General features: G+C 35.8%; 1 protein-coding gene and 1 pseudogene across 2 annotated transcripts; both read left to right on the top strand.

Moving 5' to 3' along the window:
• Nucleotides 1–454: 454 nt before the first annotated feature.
• LOC103414307 (ribonuclease 3-like) lies at nucleotides 455–3481 on the top strand (annotated as a pseudogene).
• A 5643-nt stretch (nucleotides 3482–9124) lies between these two features.
• Nucleotides 9125–14453, top strand: LOC103451812 (beta-1,3-galactosyltransferase GALT1). Of its 2 annotated transcripts, XM_070810592.1 has the most exons (10): nucleotides 9169–9389; nucleotides 9477–9649; nucleotides 9993–10142; nucleotides 10589–11714; nucleotides 12295–12518; nucleotides 12614–12895; nucleotides 13091–13219; nucleotides 13298–13477; nucleotides 13658–13765; nucleotides 13887–14453. In XM_070810592.1, exons 4-10 carry the CDS (start codon nucleotides 10955–10957, stop codon nucleotides 14100–14102), a joined length of 1899 nt encoding a protein of 632 aa, XP_070666693.1. In that variant the 5' UTR covers nucleotides 9169–9389; nucleotides 9477–9649; nucleotides 9993–10142; nucleotides 10589–10954; the 3' UTR covers nucleotides 14103–14453. The 2 variants fall into 2 exon arrangements, with proteins under 2 accessions (XP_008389460.3, XP_070666693.1); XM_008391238.4 differs by lacking the exon at nucleotides 9993–10142 and having other exon boundaries at nucleotides 9125–9389.
• The last annotated feature ends 886 nt before the right edge of the window (nucleotides 14454–15339 follow it).

The following is a 15339-nucleotide window of genomic DNA, read 5'->3' as shown; positions in this document are numbered from 1 at the left end:
ACTCATTAATTTTCCTCTATAGCCTTCTCTCTCTCTCTGTCTTCTTCTACACTCTTCTACGGGATATCTTCGTTCTGGTTTATATTGGTTAACAGTTCATGGAGATGGGATCTTAAGCTAATTAAAAGACAAAGTAAGGTTAGATTTAATGTAACTAATGGTTAAGTAAACGGATTAAATTATTTCAAGGTAAATAGGTAGTTGGAAAGAACGAAGGAGCAAAGAAAAAAAAGTTGTGTGCGATCACATTAAACACGAAAATGATGGATTACAGGTTTTCATAAGCTATGATGTCATCCGCATATGCTTTCCAGGAGATATTCCATTTACCCTGTCTTTTTCCTTATTTATACAGACATCTCAGCTAGGCATATTGTCATTGTAATATAGCTCCCCACCCCCCAAAAAAAGAAAAGAAAAAAAACCTACTTCTGCAGAAAAAAGAAAAGAAACAATGTGATACAGCAGTACTTTGATCTTGATCAAGCGTTTGATCACTCATTACCTCTCGGTTCCTTGTGTTTCCCCGGACTTCGATTTCTTCTACTTTGTTCAACAGGTGTGTTTTTGCTACAGCTAGCTCCTAGCTGTAACGCCCATCCCAAAATTTCCTAATTTTAGTGAATGTACATCAACATATTGATGAGTCAATATTATATTATATATTTCACTCTATTCTTAGTATAATTTGGTAATTATTTTGGTAGAATTTTGATACTTTGCTTTATTTTCTCAATATAGGACATTCAACTTCCTCTTGAGAAAAACATAACCAAACGGACGAATTTTGGAGTGATTCAAATTGGACGACGTTCGTATGTCTCTTGGCTTGTTTGTATCAAAATTTGGGATTTTTCTACCAAACGGTTATTTTCTGGCGATCAAATGAAGGAGCAGTATGCGACGCGTTGCTGGAAAGTGACATTTTTGGGTTTAAATTGCGTTTTTGGAGCCCAAGTTGACCTCAGATAGGTTCGTGGCTTTCTGGGGAAGTGTTCAAAATAGTCCAGGCTTTAAATCCAGCTATTTTGGGTCAGTTTCGGAGCTGATTTGGGTCCAAAACGTGCATGTGCATATTTCTAGGCGAATTTACTAAGTCAATTTAGGATTATATTTCCTATTTTATTTTAATTTATTTAGTTTCCTAGTCTTATTCTAAGACCTATTATTAGGAAGATTTTATTTAGAGTAGTATAAATACGCCTTTTGGCAGACCTAGGGTTTTGGGGAGTAGAACGCATGCAATTTTTGAAGAGAAGATTTTGGGCAAAGTTTAGAGATTTTCAGACTTTATTCTACAAGGTGTTTCCATACTTTTTCTAGTTTAATACAATTATGTTGATTTTAATTATGAATATTGCTAGGGTGATGCCTTGAGCCTTAGCATAAATATGTAGTTTTTATTTAATTGCTTATGATATTATGCATGTATACTTTGAACTATTAATCACTGTGCTTAAACTGTCTTTGTGTCTTAATGATTCGCGACCATTAGGATATTTAGATAAGAATCGGATGCAATTTGATCTGAATACCACATACGGATTGCATGTTTGATATACGTTCTAGCTTGAATACCACGAGTAGAATATGCATCAGGAAAACCTAACCTTCAAAGTTGCATGTGTAATTCATAAGTAATTGATAAAACTACATATGATTGTTAAGAGGATGGCGGAACCATAGTACTTTCTCACTTTGAATTCTCTTTCTCTTTTTTTAAAGTTGCAATGTTTAAGTAATATTTTTAATTAAATTCGTTTTTCTTAATTTAGGTCATTAAATCACCTTTTTCAAAGACTTTGTTTTAAATAATTAATTGAGAATTGATTTTGCTTTAGTCTTTTTAAATTAATCTCTATGGAGAACGACCTTACTTGAGCCAATTATACTACAATAACCTTGTTTCTCTTGTAAGTATTTTAGGTGTTTTTAACCCTTTTGGGCAGGTGGTAAAAATTCTATCAATGACCTTCAGCTTAATTTTTCGTGTTTTTAACCATTTTGCGCAGGTGGTAAAAATTTTATCAATGAGCTTCAGCTTACTTTTTCTTCGGTCTCAAAACCCAACGGTATTTCGGTTTCTCAACCCTAGTGGAAATTTTACGCAACTGTTCTTTAGTTTCTAAACCTAGCTGAACATTATATTTTTCTTCTTTTCGATCTTATTTTTCTATATGACATTAGTACTGTATATAATCCTCATGATGTTTTATATATATCATGCAGTGGCCAGGAGCATACTGTGACGCCACAAACTTTACTTGTTGCTATCCGAAGTCAGGAAAGCCTACAGCAGATTTTGGCATTCATGGTCCATGGCCTAATTACAAGGATGGTGGCTACCCCTCTAAGTCTCTAACTGTGATCCCGACAGTGTCTTCGACAAATCTGAGGTACATAATAATTAAGCAACCTAATCACTGGTCTGTGTATATAATCTAACAATGTAAGCAGACAGTATCGCAAAAAAGATTTTCATATAGTTGTATGAATATGTATGCATATAGGGAGCTTCGAATACAAATTCTGATTACACAGTGATCATGCAATACTGTTTTTCTATTCCATTTTATTTTTTATTTTTTGTGCTTGTCTGCGTGTTGAGTGTTTTCTTTTTCTAATTATTCTATGGACTATTTATTTTGAACAAAATTAGATCTCAGAGCTTTTGAGCAGTCTTGATAAGAATTGGCCATCACTAAAATGCCCAAGTAACGACGGTTACGGGTTCTGGTCACATGAATGGGAAAAGCACGGGACCTGCTCCGAGTCCGAGCTCGATCAGAAAGAATACTTCGAAGCAGCCCTGAAACTCAAAAAAAAGTTAACCTTCTACAAATCCTAAAAAAAGCTGGTAATTAGTTAGCTAACTTCAAAAAAATTAAGTTTCAGTCTAGGCTGATCAGGGACCGCTCCCAAAGTAAATCCCATATAATATCACTCAAAACTAATGGATTCAACAATGTAACTGTTGAATGCAGGAATCGTGCCAAACGATGAATTTTACAGCATAGAGAGCATAGTGGAAGCTATGAAAGAAGGTGCTGGGTACACCCCAGGGATAGAGTGCAACAACGATTCGGCCGGAAACAGCCAACTTTACCAAGTTTATTTGTGCGTCCACACTTCCGGCAAGACATCATTGAGTGTCCTCTCCTTCCAAAGGAAGGATGTGCTTCTAAAGTTTATTATTTCACACTAATCTTCTGTTGGATTTTTGGATCGGCAGGCCTGCAGGGTCCACTCTAACAACATCGATATTATTCCCAACTTGATCATCTGCCCAATTCGTCAAGTGTGGGGTTTTATCACAAAAGATCTTGATATTAGTTAGAGTGGGGTAATCATATTTAAACCTAATTGTTTTTCTTTTCACCCACCGATGTGGGATTCCCCAACATTATCACCTGCCAAATCCGTCAGATATGAGATTTTATTACAAAATGTCTCGATATTAGTTAAAGTGAGGTAATCATATTTAAACCCCATTATATTTCTTTTCACCCACAATGTAGGATTCCAACTTCTTCTATTTCAACTAGCTAGCCACTTGCACTTCATGTGTCATGAGTTATGAATAATTCAACCTTCACGTTGCTAATAAATTTTTACCAAACTTCGGCTGCGTTCTCTTTTCTACTTATTATTTAGATTTCTCTCGTTCCGTTTTTATCTAATAATGTCTCTGATGATTTTAGAGGTCCATTCTTCTAAGTCGTTAGTTTAAATATTATTCATACAAAAACTAGTTAAATCAGAAATTGTTTGCTATTCTAATTACTATGAGAAATGTTAAGGAGATTCTTTTAAAAGTGGATCAATTTAAATATTATTTATACAAAAACTAGTTAAACTTGACATTAATGTAATAGTGTAAGTTACTATATTAAAGATTTTAGTGTAATAGTGTAAGTTACTATGTTCTTTGATTGAAACCTTATTTGATTGAAACTAGTTAATGTTAAGGAGACTATCGTAACTATCGATATTCTTTGATTGAAACCTTATTTGTTTTTAGTTTTTTATCGAAGTCCCTGACATTAATGTAATAGTGTAAGTTACTATATTTTTTAAATTAAAAATTAAAAATTGAAATTTGTATTTGTTTATAATAATGAGATTTCAAATATAACCCATAATTTGTGGGATTAAAAATAATAAATATCAATTATACTCTCTATAAAGGGGAGATGGTTAGTTTAGTCTCACAATGGGCTAGCAATAATATAGTTCAAATTCGCCTTTGACGAACCTAAGACCTCTCACTTACAACTGAAGAGGAATAACACTAGACCGTAGTACTAAGTTGCAAGTGAAACGTTTTATATTCGAATCTCATAAATAGTGAATTCGATACAGAATTAGTCAGCTCTTGGAAACCTATCAACACGTGTTTATCAAGCCGTGTTTATAAAGCAGGTTTAGTTAATAGTAAGGCCGGTTTGCCGTTTGTCCAAGCCATTTTTGGGCCAGTGTTTGGGCCCTCGTTGTAAACTAAAGTATTTAAAGGCCGAAGAAAACAGGCTACGCACAATACAAGACACAGGTCCTGCATTAAAGCCCACTTTAATGGAGACAATATACTAGTGGAGTGGGAGAATCACACTGCATGATTATTATGTTGAGTCTTACTTTTGGCTTTGCTCATGAAATTCAAACTTAATCCCACTTCTCCTCCTTGAAACAAAAGTATCGTTAATTTACAATATGAAACTCAACTTTTACTCCACTTTAACGATATTCCATTTGGATCCTTGCCGGATCCCCTTGGGATCCTAGGAATCAACGCACGTAGATCGTTGATCAAAAATCGTGCGGTCCCAATTAAATGATTTTTATATTTTTAAAAGTAAAACAGTCTCGTTTTGTGTAAAAAATATAAATAAGGACAAATTGTGACCGCATGATTTTTTATCAACGGTCCACGTGCGTTGATCCTTAAGATCCCCAGGGAAGGGATCCGACGAGGATCCAAATCCTTCTTTCAAATATGTGTTGAGTGTGCTGACGTATATGGGCAATACAATAATTTCGTTCTAATTGCTATGTGGTTTTCTTTTCACGTCCTTAACACCACCCCACCACTTTTGAATGATGCAGATACTTTAAATAGGATGATGCTATTCTCATACTCATTTTTACTTTTTATATATCTTTCTTAATTTTCAGTTGTTGGATTGAATGAATTAAAGAAGATCAATGAATAAAACTTAACAATGGTGTGTATGAAGTAAAAAAAAGTGTGTGAATAGCACAATTTTTTTTTTTTGAACAAACGATATTATTTATGCTAAGGGAGAGGGTGTGGATTTAGCCTTACAATAGACTAGCAATAATATGATTTAAATTCGCCTTTGGTGAGAATCGAACCTAAAACCTTATGAGTGAAGAAGAATACAATTAGACCGTATTATTAAGTGGCAATAGCAGTATCTCTTTAAATACTCATTTTTTAGATGCAGTTTTCGGTTGCCGGTTTATAACTAACACGTGGTTTAATTTGATTTGAGGCGTGTAAGTACTAGCCACTAACCAACTATTATCCCAAAACAAAGGATAGAACTTCGCTGCTGAAAAGATCAGCAGCAGCTAGTCACCAATCACGTTTGGACAAATATCTAAGTTTTGATTAAAAAATCAAATATTTGAACACGTGTTCAATCATAATTGGTGATCATCAGTAGTTGTTGCTCATCTTTCAGCAGCTAAGTCTAGTTCCAAAACAAACGGCATTAAAACATGAAAATTATTGCATTGACATACAATCAGTCAATCACCATATGCAATTTATAATTTGCGCAACAATTATTTAGTGGATCCATACCTTTTTCAATAGAGATCTGTTTCTTCATCTCTACACGTGGCCGCGCTGTCCTAGGTTGCAAGCGATCAACTGTACAACGTTACTTATTATTATTATTATTTATTATTTTATGTTCACCTTCCCCATCATGACCTAAATTGACTGCCCTTCCCTATTTCATACCTTTTTCATTCTCTTCTACTTCTGTGGTTACGATTATGCCACGTTAATATTTTATATTCTCATTACTTTTTGTCTTATTATTTCTATAAACAAAATTAATATAAAATATTGACGTGACTTAACTGTGACCACAAAAATATGAGAGGATGTGAAGGGTATGAGATGGGGAGGGCAGATAATCCAGGTCTCATCAGGTTTGGCCGACTGTCTGGTCCATAGATGGTACCACTCTACCAAATTCTTATATTATGTGCAAAGCTTAGTATTAATCAACCTCCAAATCTTAATGATGTTATGTTACCTTAACTAATAATCATAAACAAAGAAATTCAAGGGAAGCTTACTGATGTTTCATTTGGTCTTTCTTCTACCTTTCGCAAAGTCGCATGTTGAGTTGTCCCTAGCTAAGGCCTACCCCTTTGGCCCCCCTTGTTCAAACTTGAAGGTCACATTTCACCAGCAAACGACGGACCACAAAATATTACTCAAACAGTTATACCATGATGTAATGTTGCTAAATTATAATACGACCAAGACAACATAATTAGTTGAATGGTTACATATTTGCATAAAAAAATGAGTGAGTCCCATTATATTAGGTCTTATTCGAGCTCATATAAGTACAAGATCTTGACTAGCCAAATAGTTATGTATTTTTACAAAGAACGAGACTCGTTTATATTTAGGTATCATTCAATCTATATGAATAAAACTTCTCATACTCACAAACACACCATTTATGACATCGGCATGACCAGCTGATCTATCGAAGGTTTTTCTTTGGTACCAATTAACAAGTTGATATATATATATATATATATAAATGATATGATTAATGTGTCATCAAATTCATATACAAAATTTACAAATAAATCATGTTGCAATTTTCAAAAACATGTGAATAAATAATACTAGAAAATTCTCAGAACCATGGGTTTAGACCAAGGACAAAACCGTCCTTCCACCTTTGAGCATTACTCATGCCCTTTTGCAATCGGCCGGCCCCGCCTGCAATTTCATGGCGGAGACACACATGGCAACGTACAAATCGCCTTCCGATGTTTATGAGGCGGCCCTCTTTGCGGGTCCCACCCTTAATGGACTTCCCATGATTTCTATCGACCCATTTGACATAACCACGGCAAGTTTTCCGTCCTCTCTGACCAAAAAGACAAGTTTTCCTACTGCATGGTGGCTCGCCACTGACAGGGCGACACGTACAATAGTTAGAGGGATAAAAACGGAAAGAGATTCTCTTCTGATCTCATTTACCAAGATCACCAGATTAAGTCATTCAGATTTTTGAATTTTCATTCAACGGTCTACCTGTTTTGATTATTTAAAAACTATAATAATTTTTTGTAATTAGCTGAAATTCTAAAAATCCAAATCACTTGATCTGATGGCCTCGGTGAAAAAGATAAAGAAAAATATCTTTCCGATAAAAACGACCGCCAACGCGCATTTACCGTTTTCCAGTCAGCTTTTCCCGGTCAATATTTAACGCGTAATACAAATGTGGACAGGCAATTGTAAGTTTCGTCAACAGCTGAACGGGTCAACATTTATCAATTTTTCTGTTACAGTGAACATCTTTCTTCAATTAATAATTTAATACCATCTTATTAGTCATATTGGATGAACATGTTGCTAAATTATTTTGTTCAAATAATTTTACTTTTTAACATAACCAAAAATGTGCTTATCTCACATGTAAATAGTAATCTTGAAAAAGAAACTCATGAGTAAAAAGATTTCTCTCAAGAAAAATTTTAAGGTGGTCGTTATGTAATGTTATCAACACAGATGTTATAATATAAACAAAATTAATATGTCATGGATCTAAGGTTTCTTATTAATTAATAGATAAACTTGGAAATGGTGAATAGTCCCAATGTTAGGGGCATTTTTCTTCAATTCATCGTGTTTCAAGTTCAAGTTTTTTTTTTTAGGTAGCTTTAATAAATTTAGTGAAAAATTTCTTATTATTTGTACAAAAAATAAAAAATTAATAGATAAACGTGTGAGTTGGTTGATGAAACATATAACAATGTGACAGTTTAACAAAAAAAGGCTTGGCAATTATGAAGATATAAACAATTATTTCCTTAAAAGATACATGCAGTCCAAATAAATATCACTTAGCCCCAAAAGAAAATAATTCATTCTCTCATTATGTGTGTGACAATTGATTTTTCTATTTTATTTCATTTTCGTTTGATAATATATTATTTGTTGGTTTTTTTTTTGGTTAAATTTTAAAGTTTTACTTGTTTTAGTTATTATTTTTTTATTTATAAAAATATACTTTAGAAAATATTAAATTTATTAACCACCTACCGTCTCATTATATGATGGTTTTTTTTGTGAATTTATTTTTTCTTTTGAAATTTTAATAAAAGAAGCGTAATTTTGAGATTATGAAAGCCTCACCCTATATTTATATACAGATACACTAATTTTCGTTATTTTAGTGATTACTAGCTTATACCCACACGCTTTGTGTGTGTGTGTTTTTTTTTGCTTTTTTCTTGGAAAATATATGGGAGAAAGAAGTTGCATAGAAATGGTGAGAGAGAGACCGTGAGAGAGTGGGAAGATTTTTATATTTTTATTTTAAATAAAAGATATGTTATAATGACATGTAAGACCTACTCCAACCCTGGGCTAAATGCCAAATATTTAGCCCAAAATTCCCCCCAAACACCCCCCAACCCAAGCTAAAATATTGGGCTAAAAGGGGAATGCTAAAGTTGGGCCAAATTCCCCCCCCAAATTCCCCCGGGCTAAATGCGAAATGTTTATCGGAATTTAAATTTTTTTAGATTAAAATGTTCATAAAATTAATTTACAATAATCTACATATTTATTTTTAAAAAAAAAATTGATTTAAGAAAAAAATTTAGGCTAATTTCATTCTTTAATAATTCCGGGCTAAAATTTTAGGGTAGAAGGGTTGGAGCATAAAAGATGTTTCTGGGCTAAAAGCTAAATTTTCCGGGCTAAAAAATTTGGCTTTTAGCCCAAGGGTTGGAGATGGTCTAAGTGACCGGAAAAAAAAAAAAGCAAATTAATTTGTGTGAAATTACAATACGGAGTTTAGATTCATAATTTTTAAATAAATAAAGTGATGCTAATTAAAGTAAAAAATGGTCGAACCAAGTAGCGAAAGAAAAAATGATATCAACACTTCGCAAAAGACCAAAACAAAGTCTTTACAAAAGACCAAAACAGTTTCTTTATGGTTTCCCACCGTTTAACGCTTTAGACGGGAAGTTTTTCAAATCCATCACTCGCTGCACTTGCTCTCCCGTTTCAAATTTTCTCGGCGAATTTTCTCGCACTTTCCGGCATTCTTCCCAAACAGAAAGTTTCCGCTTCCGCTCCTTCTCCTCACAAGGTGATTTTTAACCTTTGTCTTATTAGTCACATCGCTAATTTTAAGTCCTCTGTTAGTCATCTTCATAATTTTATCCTTTTGCTGTAGCTTGCGTCCCGAGTTGTTCTTCTTCGGCTGCTTCCACGTTCGGATCTGTCCAGTCCGGTCGCTTGCTTCTTGCTTCAATCGATTCGAGAACTGTTTGGTTGCCGAGAAAGTTGACGATTCTATCAGAATCGAGCTCAGCATAGTGTGCCGTTTTAGTAACAAGACGATCGGAGGTATTGATTTTCTCACTCCAGAACTTTATGGTTCGTAATTCGAAATTCGAAATTAAGCTTCAAATGAACCAGAGAAGAAAATGTTGGATTGATTATTCGACCGAGAAATCTAATTCACTTTATTTTCCGTAATTTCGCCTGAATTTATTACTTCAAGAGCTGTGAGATTGTAGATTTCAATTTCTCAGTATGGTCCCTGAACTTCTAGCAATTGCAGTATCGTAGAGATTTGACCAGTTGGTCTGTGGAAATTTTTGACAAGGAATTAACCGCTACTGGTTGTATTTTGTTGAAAAGTCTTAAAATATTATTTCTTTTTAATGGAAAATTTCAACTTTTTCAGAGCAACTTTCCTCACACCGGATAATGTTGATGAAAGAGAAACCACAAGTGATCGCTCAAAGATAAATAACTCGTCACTCTAAGGAATCTACCAAAGAGATAAGAGTTTAGGGACGGGAAGAAAACGTTCTTCACTAAACCAAGTTTAGAAGTAATTCTCAATTTCTGGATAATGTCTTTCCGTACATGAGGAGGGGGTTTAAATAGTCTGGGCATGGAACAACCTTCCGTGAATAGGCTAACCCTTATTAACAATTGTATGAACTATGACTTCAAATTGTGCATAAACTTAATTTAATACTGATCATGAACTTAAATGAAAACATTGAACAAGCTTTTAATGAAATAGGATGAATGACCATGTAATAATTAGACAAGTCCAGATTCGGTGTCATATTTGGTGTTTCTGGAAATAGTTGGGGAAGCAAAGTGGACATTTAGGATTTAGATCCAGATAAGATGCGAATGAAACGATTGAAGTTGGGGTACCTTGAGAATTATATGTGTGCATAGCATTGCTTATTTATTTTCGTCTGATTTTTCAGTTGCTGATTTTTGTAAGTTCTTGTAGACTGATTAATTTGGGTTTTGGTTCAGTGTGGTAGTGTCTCTGGAAGATAGAGTTGTTGCCAGAGCCATAGTTGGTTTCTCTTTGGATGGCAGTCTGAAAAGGAAGATGTGAAACATTTACTTGACACTTGACAGAAGTAGAGATCCTTCCACGAATACCAGTATACGTCTTGTGACCTGTTGATTTCTTACCGAAGATCCTTAGCTATTTGTATGTCATAGATCATTCTTCTCTCTCTTTATAAGCACCTGATCTCTTGGATTTTCCTGTGAGGGATTGACGTTTAGTGATTCATGCGCGTAATTCTCAAAAGGTGTTAATTGGGCTGCATGATGATCAATAACTTGGGAAATTGGGCTAAGAGCTGTTGATGCAATTTCTTAATCACCAGAATGAAGAAATCGTATGGCGGTATTGTGGCTGCATGTCTATTCATGCTGCTAGTTTTGAGATATGGCATCATAAACTATCCTGCTGGGGATAGTTTCTTAACCAATGCATTCTACACGAATATTAGTAATCCTCTTGAATGGTTAGATACTACTCCACCTGCAGTTCAGAATCCAGAGAATACTGCTGAAGTGATTTCTGGAGAGACTATAGTCTTTAGCCTCTTTGCTCAGAGGAATGTATCCAATGAAGAGCGGCAAAATATGCAGACATGGAACCTTTTGAAACATCTGATTAATCAAGCTCATGGTTTGCCTAATGGGGTGGATGCTATAAAGGAAGCTGGAGTTGCATGGAATAGTCTTATGGCTTCGGTTGAAGAGCAAAGACTTGGTTACACAAATGAAATTTCACCTGGGAAAGCAAAAGAAAAGCAATGTCCTCATTTTCTTAATAAAATGAATGGGACAGGATTCGACAATAGTGTTTCTAAGTTGCGGGTCCCTTGTGGCCTAACTCAAGGTTCTTCAATTACAGTTATCGGCATTCCGAATGGACTTCTTGGAAACTTTCGAATTGACTTGACAGGGGAGCCTCTTCCAGGGGAGCCCGACCCACCCATTATATTGCATTATAATGTTAGGCTAAATGGTGATAAGGTAACTGAGGACCCCGTAATTGTCCAGAACACATGGACTGTTGCTCATGATTGGGGTGAAGAGGAGCGTTGCCCATCCCCAACTCCTGAAAAGAATAATAAAGGTAACTTGCCGCCTCTTTTTCTATTAGTCGACTATATCAAAGATTTAGTATGTAGATTTGTTTGACATATTACAGTTGATAATTCATTGACTTATTGTGCCCGGTGACAAATAGTAGAATTGCAGTTACAGTAACATGAAACAGTTTGTCAATAGCTTTGTAGCCCATTCTTCCTTTTCACGTCATGGTGTGCATCCAACAGATAAACTCTTTTCTTTACCAGTAATGCATATTATGTTCGACCCTATTAAATAAAAATTATTACTTTGTTAGTCCAAGAAAGTTGATAATTGCATTACCTACGTTAGACACATAGTATTTCTGCTATAAGTTAAGAAACATATTCAACCCATATTTTGCCTCAAGGATTCAATTTATCCAGAAGAAGGCTGTCTTCAATAAGCTATTTGGTGCAGTTACTGGTGATAGTTGTCTATAATTCTTTTTACGTTTGGGTCATAGCATGCAACTGATCGTAATGTTTCCATGTGAAACCATGCTCAGTTACTTGTTTCTGTGTAGTTTATAAGGCCTATTTATTTTTACTCTTTCCTTATCTTAAATTGTTAATGATTGCCAGTGGATGAATTGGACCAATGCAACAAGATTGTTGGAAAAACTGAAGAGCAGAGGATGCGTTCCAATGTTTCAAGGCAGGTTTCAACTGTGCAAGATGGATCAAAGTCCAGAAGATACTTTCCATTTAAGCAAGGTTATCCATTTGTTGCTACACTTAGAGTTGGTTCAGAAGGAATCCAAATGACCGTTGATGGGAAGCATCTAACATCTTTTGCATTCCGCGAAGTAAGTTCTTCAAATTTAGTTCTTCTTGTTGCTTTTGGAATTAAAACGTAAAGTCCCAGTGAATTCATATGCTGTTTTCCTGGTTTTCTGTTCAGACTTTGGAGCCATGGCTTGTTAATGAAGTAAGGATATCTGGGGACTTGAAATTAGTTTCTGTCCTAGCCAGCGGTTTACCCACATCAGAGGAGTCGGAGAACATAATTAATTTAGAAGAACTCAAATCTGCACCTCTCTCTCCTCACAAACAAATGGATCTCTTTATTGGTGTTTTCTCTACCGCAAACAATTTTAAACGAAGGATGGCAGTTCGAAGAACATGGATGCAGTATGCAGCTGTGCGATCAGGGGCAGTTTCAGTTCGATTTTTTGTTGGTTTGGTGAGCTCACATGTGAAACCTTGTTCTTTGTTATTACAACAGTTTTTTCTCCATCATCGGGCATGTTGCTCATCAATGTGCAAAATTTATGACTGTTTTCACCAAACCATATTTACGCTGTCTTTTCTATATTTTTGTTATGTTTTCTTTGAGTCCTTTTGCTAAATTATTCATCGAGTTTGTAACGTAATGCAGCATAAGAACCAAATAGTGAACGAGGAGCTTTGGAACGAGGCACAAACCTATGGAGACATACAGCTGATGCCTTTTGTTGATTACTATGGCCTCATTACCTGGAAAACTTTGGCCATCTGCATCTTTGGGGTAAAATCCTTACTTTTTCTTGAGTGCGTGGCGTGGGGATATCTCTTCTTTTTCTAATTGATTTGATCGCTTCAACAGACGGAGGTTGTTTCAGCGAAGTTCGTTATGAAGACGGATGACGATGCATTTGTTCGTGTGGATGAAGTGCTAGCTTCCTTACACAGGATCAAAGTGAATCGTGGCTTGCTCTATGGCCTCATTAACTCAGATTCTCGACCTCATCGAAGTCCAGATAGCAAGTGGTATATCAGCAATGAGGTAATTTTCTACACTTTGCCAACTTTGCAAGCCGTGGTACAACTGAGTTTGTTCCCCAAATTAGGAATCAAATTACAATATCTTAAATTGATGCGTAGTTTATCGTTGTAAAAGGTTAAAGAAATTGTATTCTGCTTCTCACATTTTTTCCCGTTCGCTGTGTCTGCTGCGGTAATGAAGGAATGGCCTGAAGCAACTTACCCACCTTGGGCGCACGGTCCTGGTTATGTGGTATCGAATGACATAGCAAAGGCAGTTTCCCAGCGATATAAAAAGGGCAGATTAAAGGTAAGAAACAATCTACGTTTTGCAACCAGTCTATCACTATAGCTTCTGAATCGAAAGGAAGAAAGTTTTAATTTGGAACGGTTTCTGTATCTGAAAGAGAACACTGCTTTGTTATGATCAGATGTTTAAGCTGGAAGACGTGGCGATGGGTATCTGGATCGCGGATATGAAAAAGGAGGGTCTAAACGTACGGTATGAGAAGGAAGAGAAGGTCTACAACGAAGGATGCAAGGACGGGTATGTCGTTGCACATTACCAAGGTCCCAGGGAGATGCTGTGTCTCTGGCAGAAAATTCAAGAAGGGCAAGTTGCTAAATGCTGTGGTGGTGATAGGTAGACACAGTTAGATCATTCGTTCCATATCGGAACCTTTTAGTCGCGATCAACCTCCGAAGTTGAAGAGAGAAATCTTGGTTAGCCCGATCATTTTGTCTGAGAGTAGATGACCGAGATTGACCAAAGCCGAGACCCTACCAAGGCGCTAACTAAAAGAGGAGAGAGTTGTTTCAGTAACGAGCCTACGATTGCTGTATATTTTAGTTCATACTATGTAGCAACGCCATAGGATATAGTATAATAGAGGTGGAGTTGATGTATAGAATTCACGCGCATACAAATCTATCTGGACAAGAAACCATGCTGAGAAATTGCAATCTCGAATGCCTGAATCCTTTCCCCAGTAGCAAAACCGTTGCGATCATAAGATGATATTTCATGTATGTTAAGTTCATTGCAGGCCTTGACGAACTCCTCACTGAGACGTTTAGCAGCTTCCTCGGTCTTTGGACGTGCCGTTATACTGATTCAGAAGCGAAAAAAAGACAGCAATTCCGGCGGATCAGAAACCAAAGCAACCAATACACACATATTTCATCAAATGCAGGGAAGATGACAATGACATTACCTTCTTCTGCATTCTTCTGTTTCGTGTTTTCGCACTATCCGTCCTGGCATTCCCCCTCGCTCTCATAACGAACGGCTTCACCGAGAAACCTACACGAAACCCAAGCTTTAACAGTAAACCAATAACACAGAGTTGCATGCACAGCAGCACAAGTAGTGTAAGTTGGGATCATCCACTTGTTCTTCCAGTCTGCTGCATGGGTTGAATTTGAAAGATGGAAGTTGCCGAACGAAGATCCAAAAACGCAGAAGTCGAGAACTTGAGAGCAGCAGCATTCGCAAGAGCCATACCCAAACCACTTTTATGTTCAAAAGAAGGTCGTTGAGGAATTTCATCAAACACCTTGCGTGCGGTCTTTTCAGAAAGTTAAAATTGCACTAATTTTGGAAGTTTCGTAGCGTGCATTCTGGCGGAGAGGCACAGTTTCCGGTTTGGCGGATCGGGCTTGAATGTACCAGAAAGCAATGTCGTCTTAGCTAGGCGAGGGTGTATGTCAATTTTCTATTTATTTTATTGGGATTTTATCTCTTAATTCATATCATTCGATTTAACGGTAAAAAATTAAAATTATGTAAGAACTAAAGGTGTGAATATTGTTATTTTTTTATAAATATAATAAACAAAAAAAAAAAAACATAATTTTAGTTCATACGCCACGTGTAGTGTGACA

The sequence above is a fragment of the Malus domestica genome, chromosome 13 (genome assembly GCF_042453785.1).
Source record: "Malus domestica chromosome 13, GDT2T_hap1".
Lineage (NCBI taxonomy): Eukaryota > Viridiplantae > Streptophyta > Magnoliopsida > Rosales > Rosaceae > Malus > Malus domestica.
This window is presented reverse-complemented; position numbering and strand designations above follow the sequence as displayed.

Coding starts and splice junctions, on each gene's coding strand:
- LOC103451812 (XM_008391238.4), top strand. CDS start 10,955: ATGAAGAAATCGTATGGCGGTATTGTGGCTGCATGTCTATTCATGCTG. Junction 12,519..12,613: donor CATCTTTTGCATTCCGCGAA/GTAAGTTCTTCA, acceptor TTTTCTGTTCAG/ACTTTGGAGCCATGGCTTGT. Junction 13,478..13,657: donor AGTGGTATATCAGCAATGAG/GTAATTTTCTAC, acceptor GCGGTAATGAAG/GAATGGCCTGAAGCAACTTA.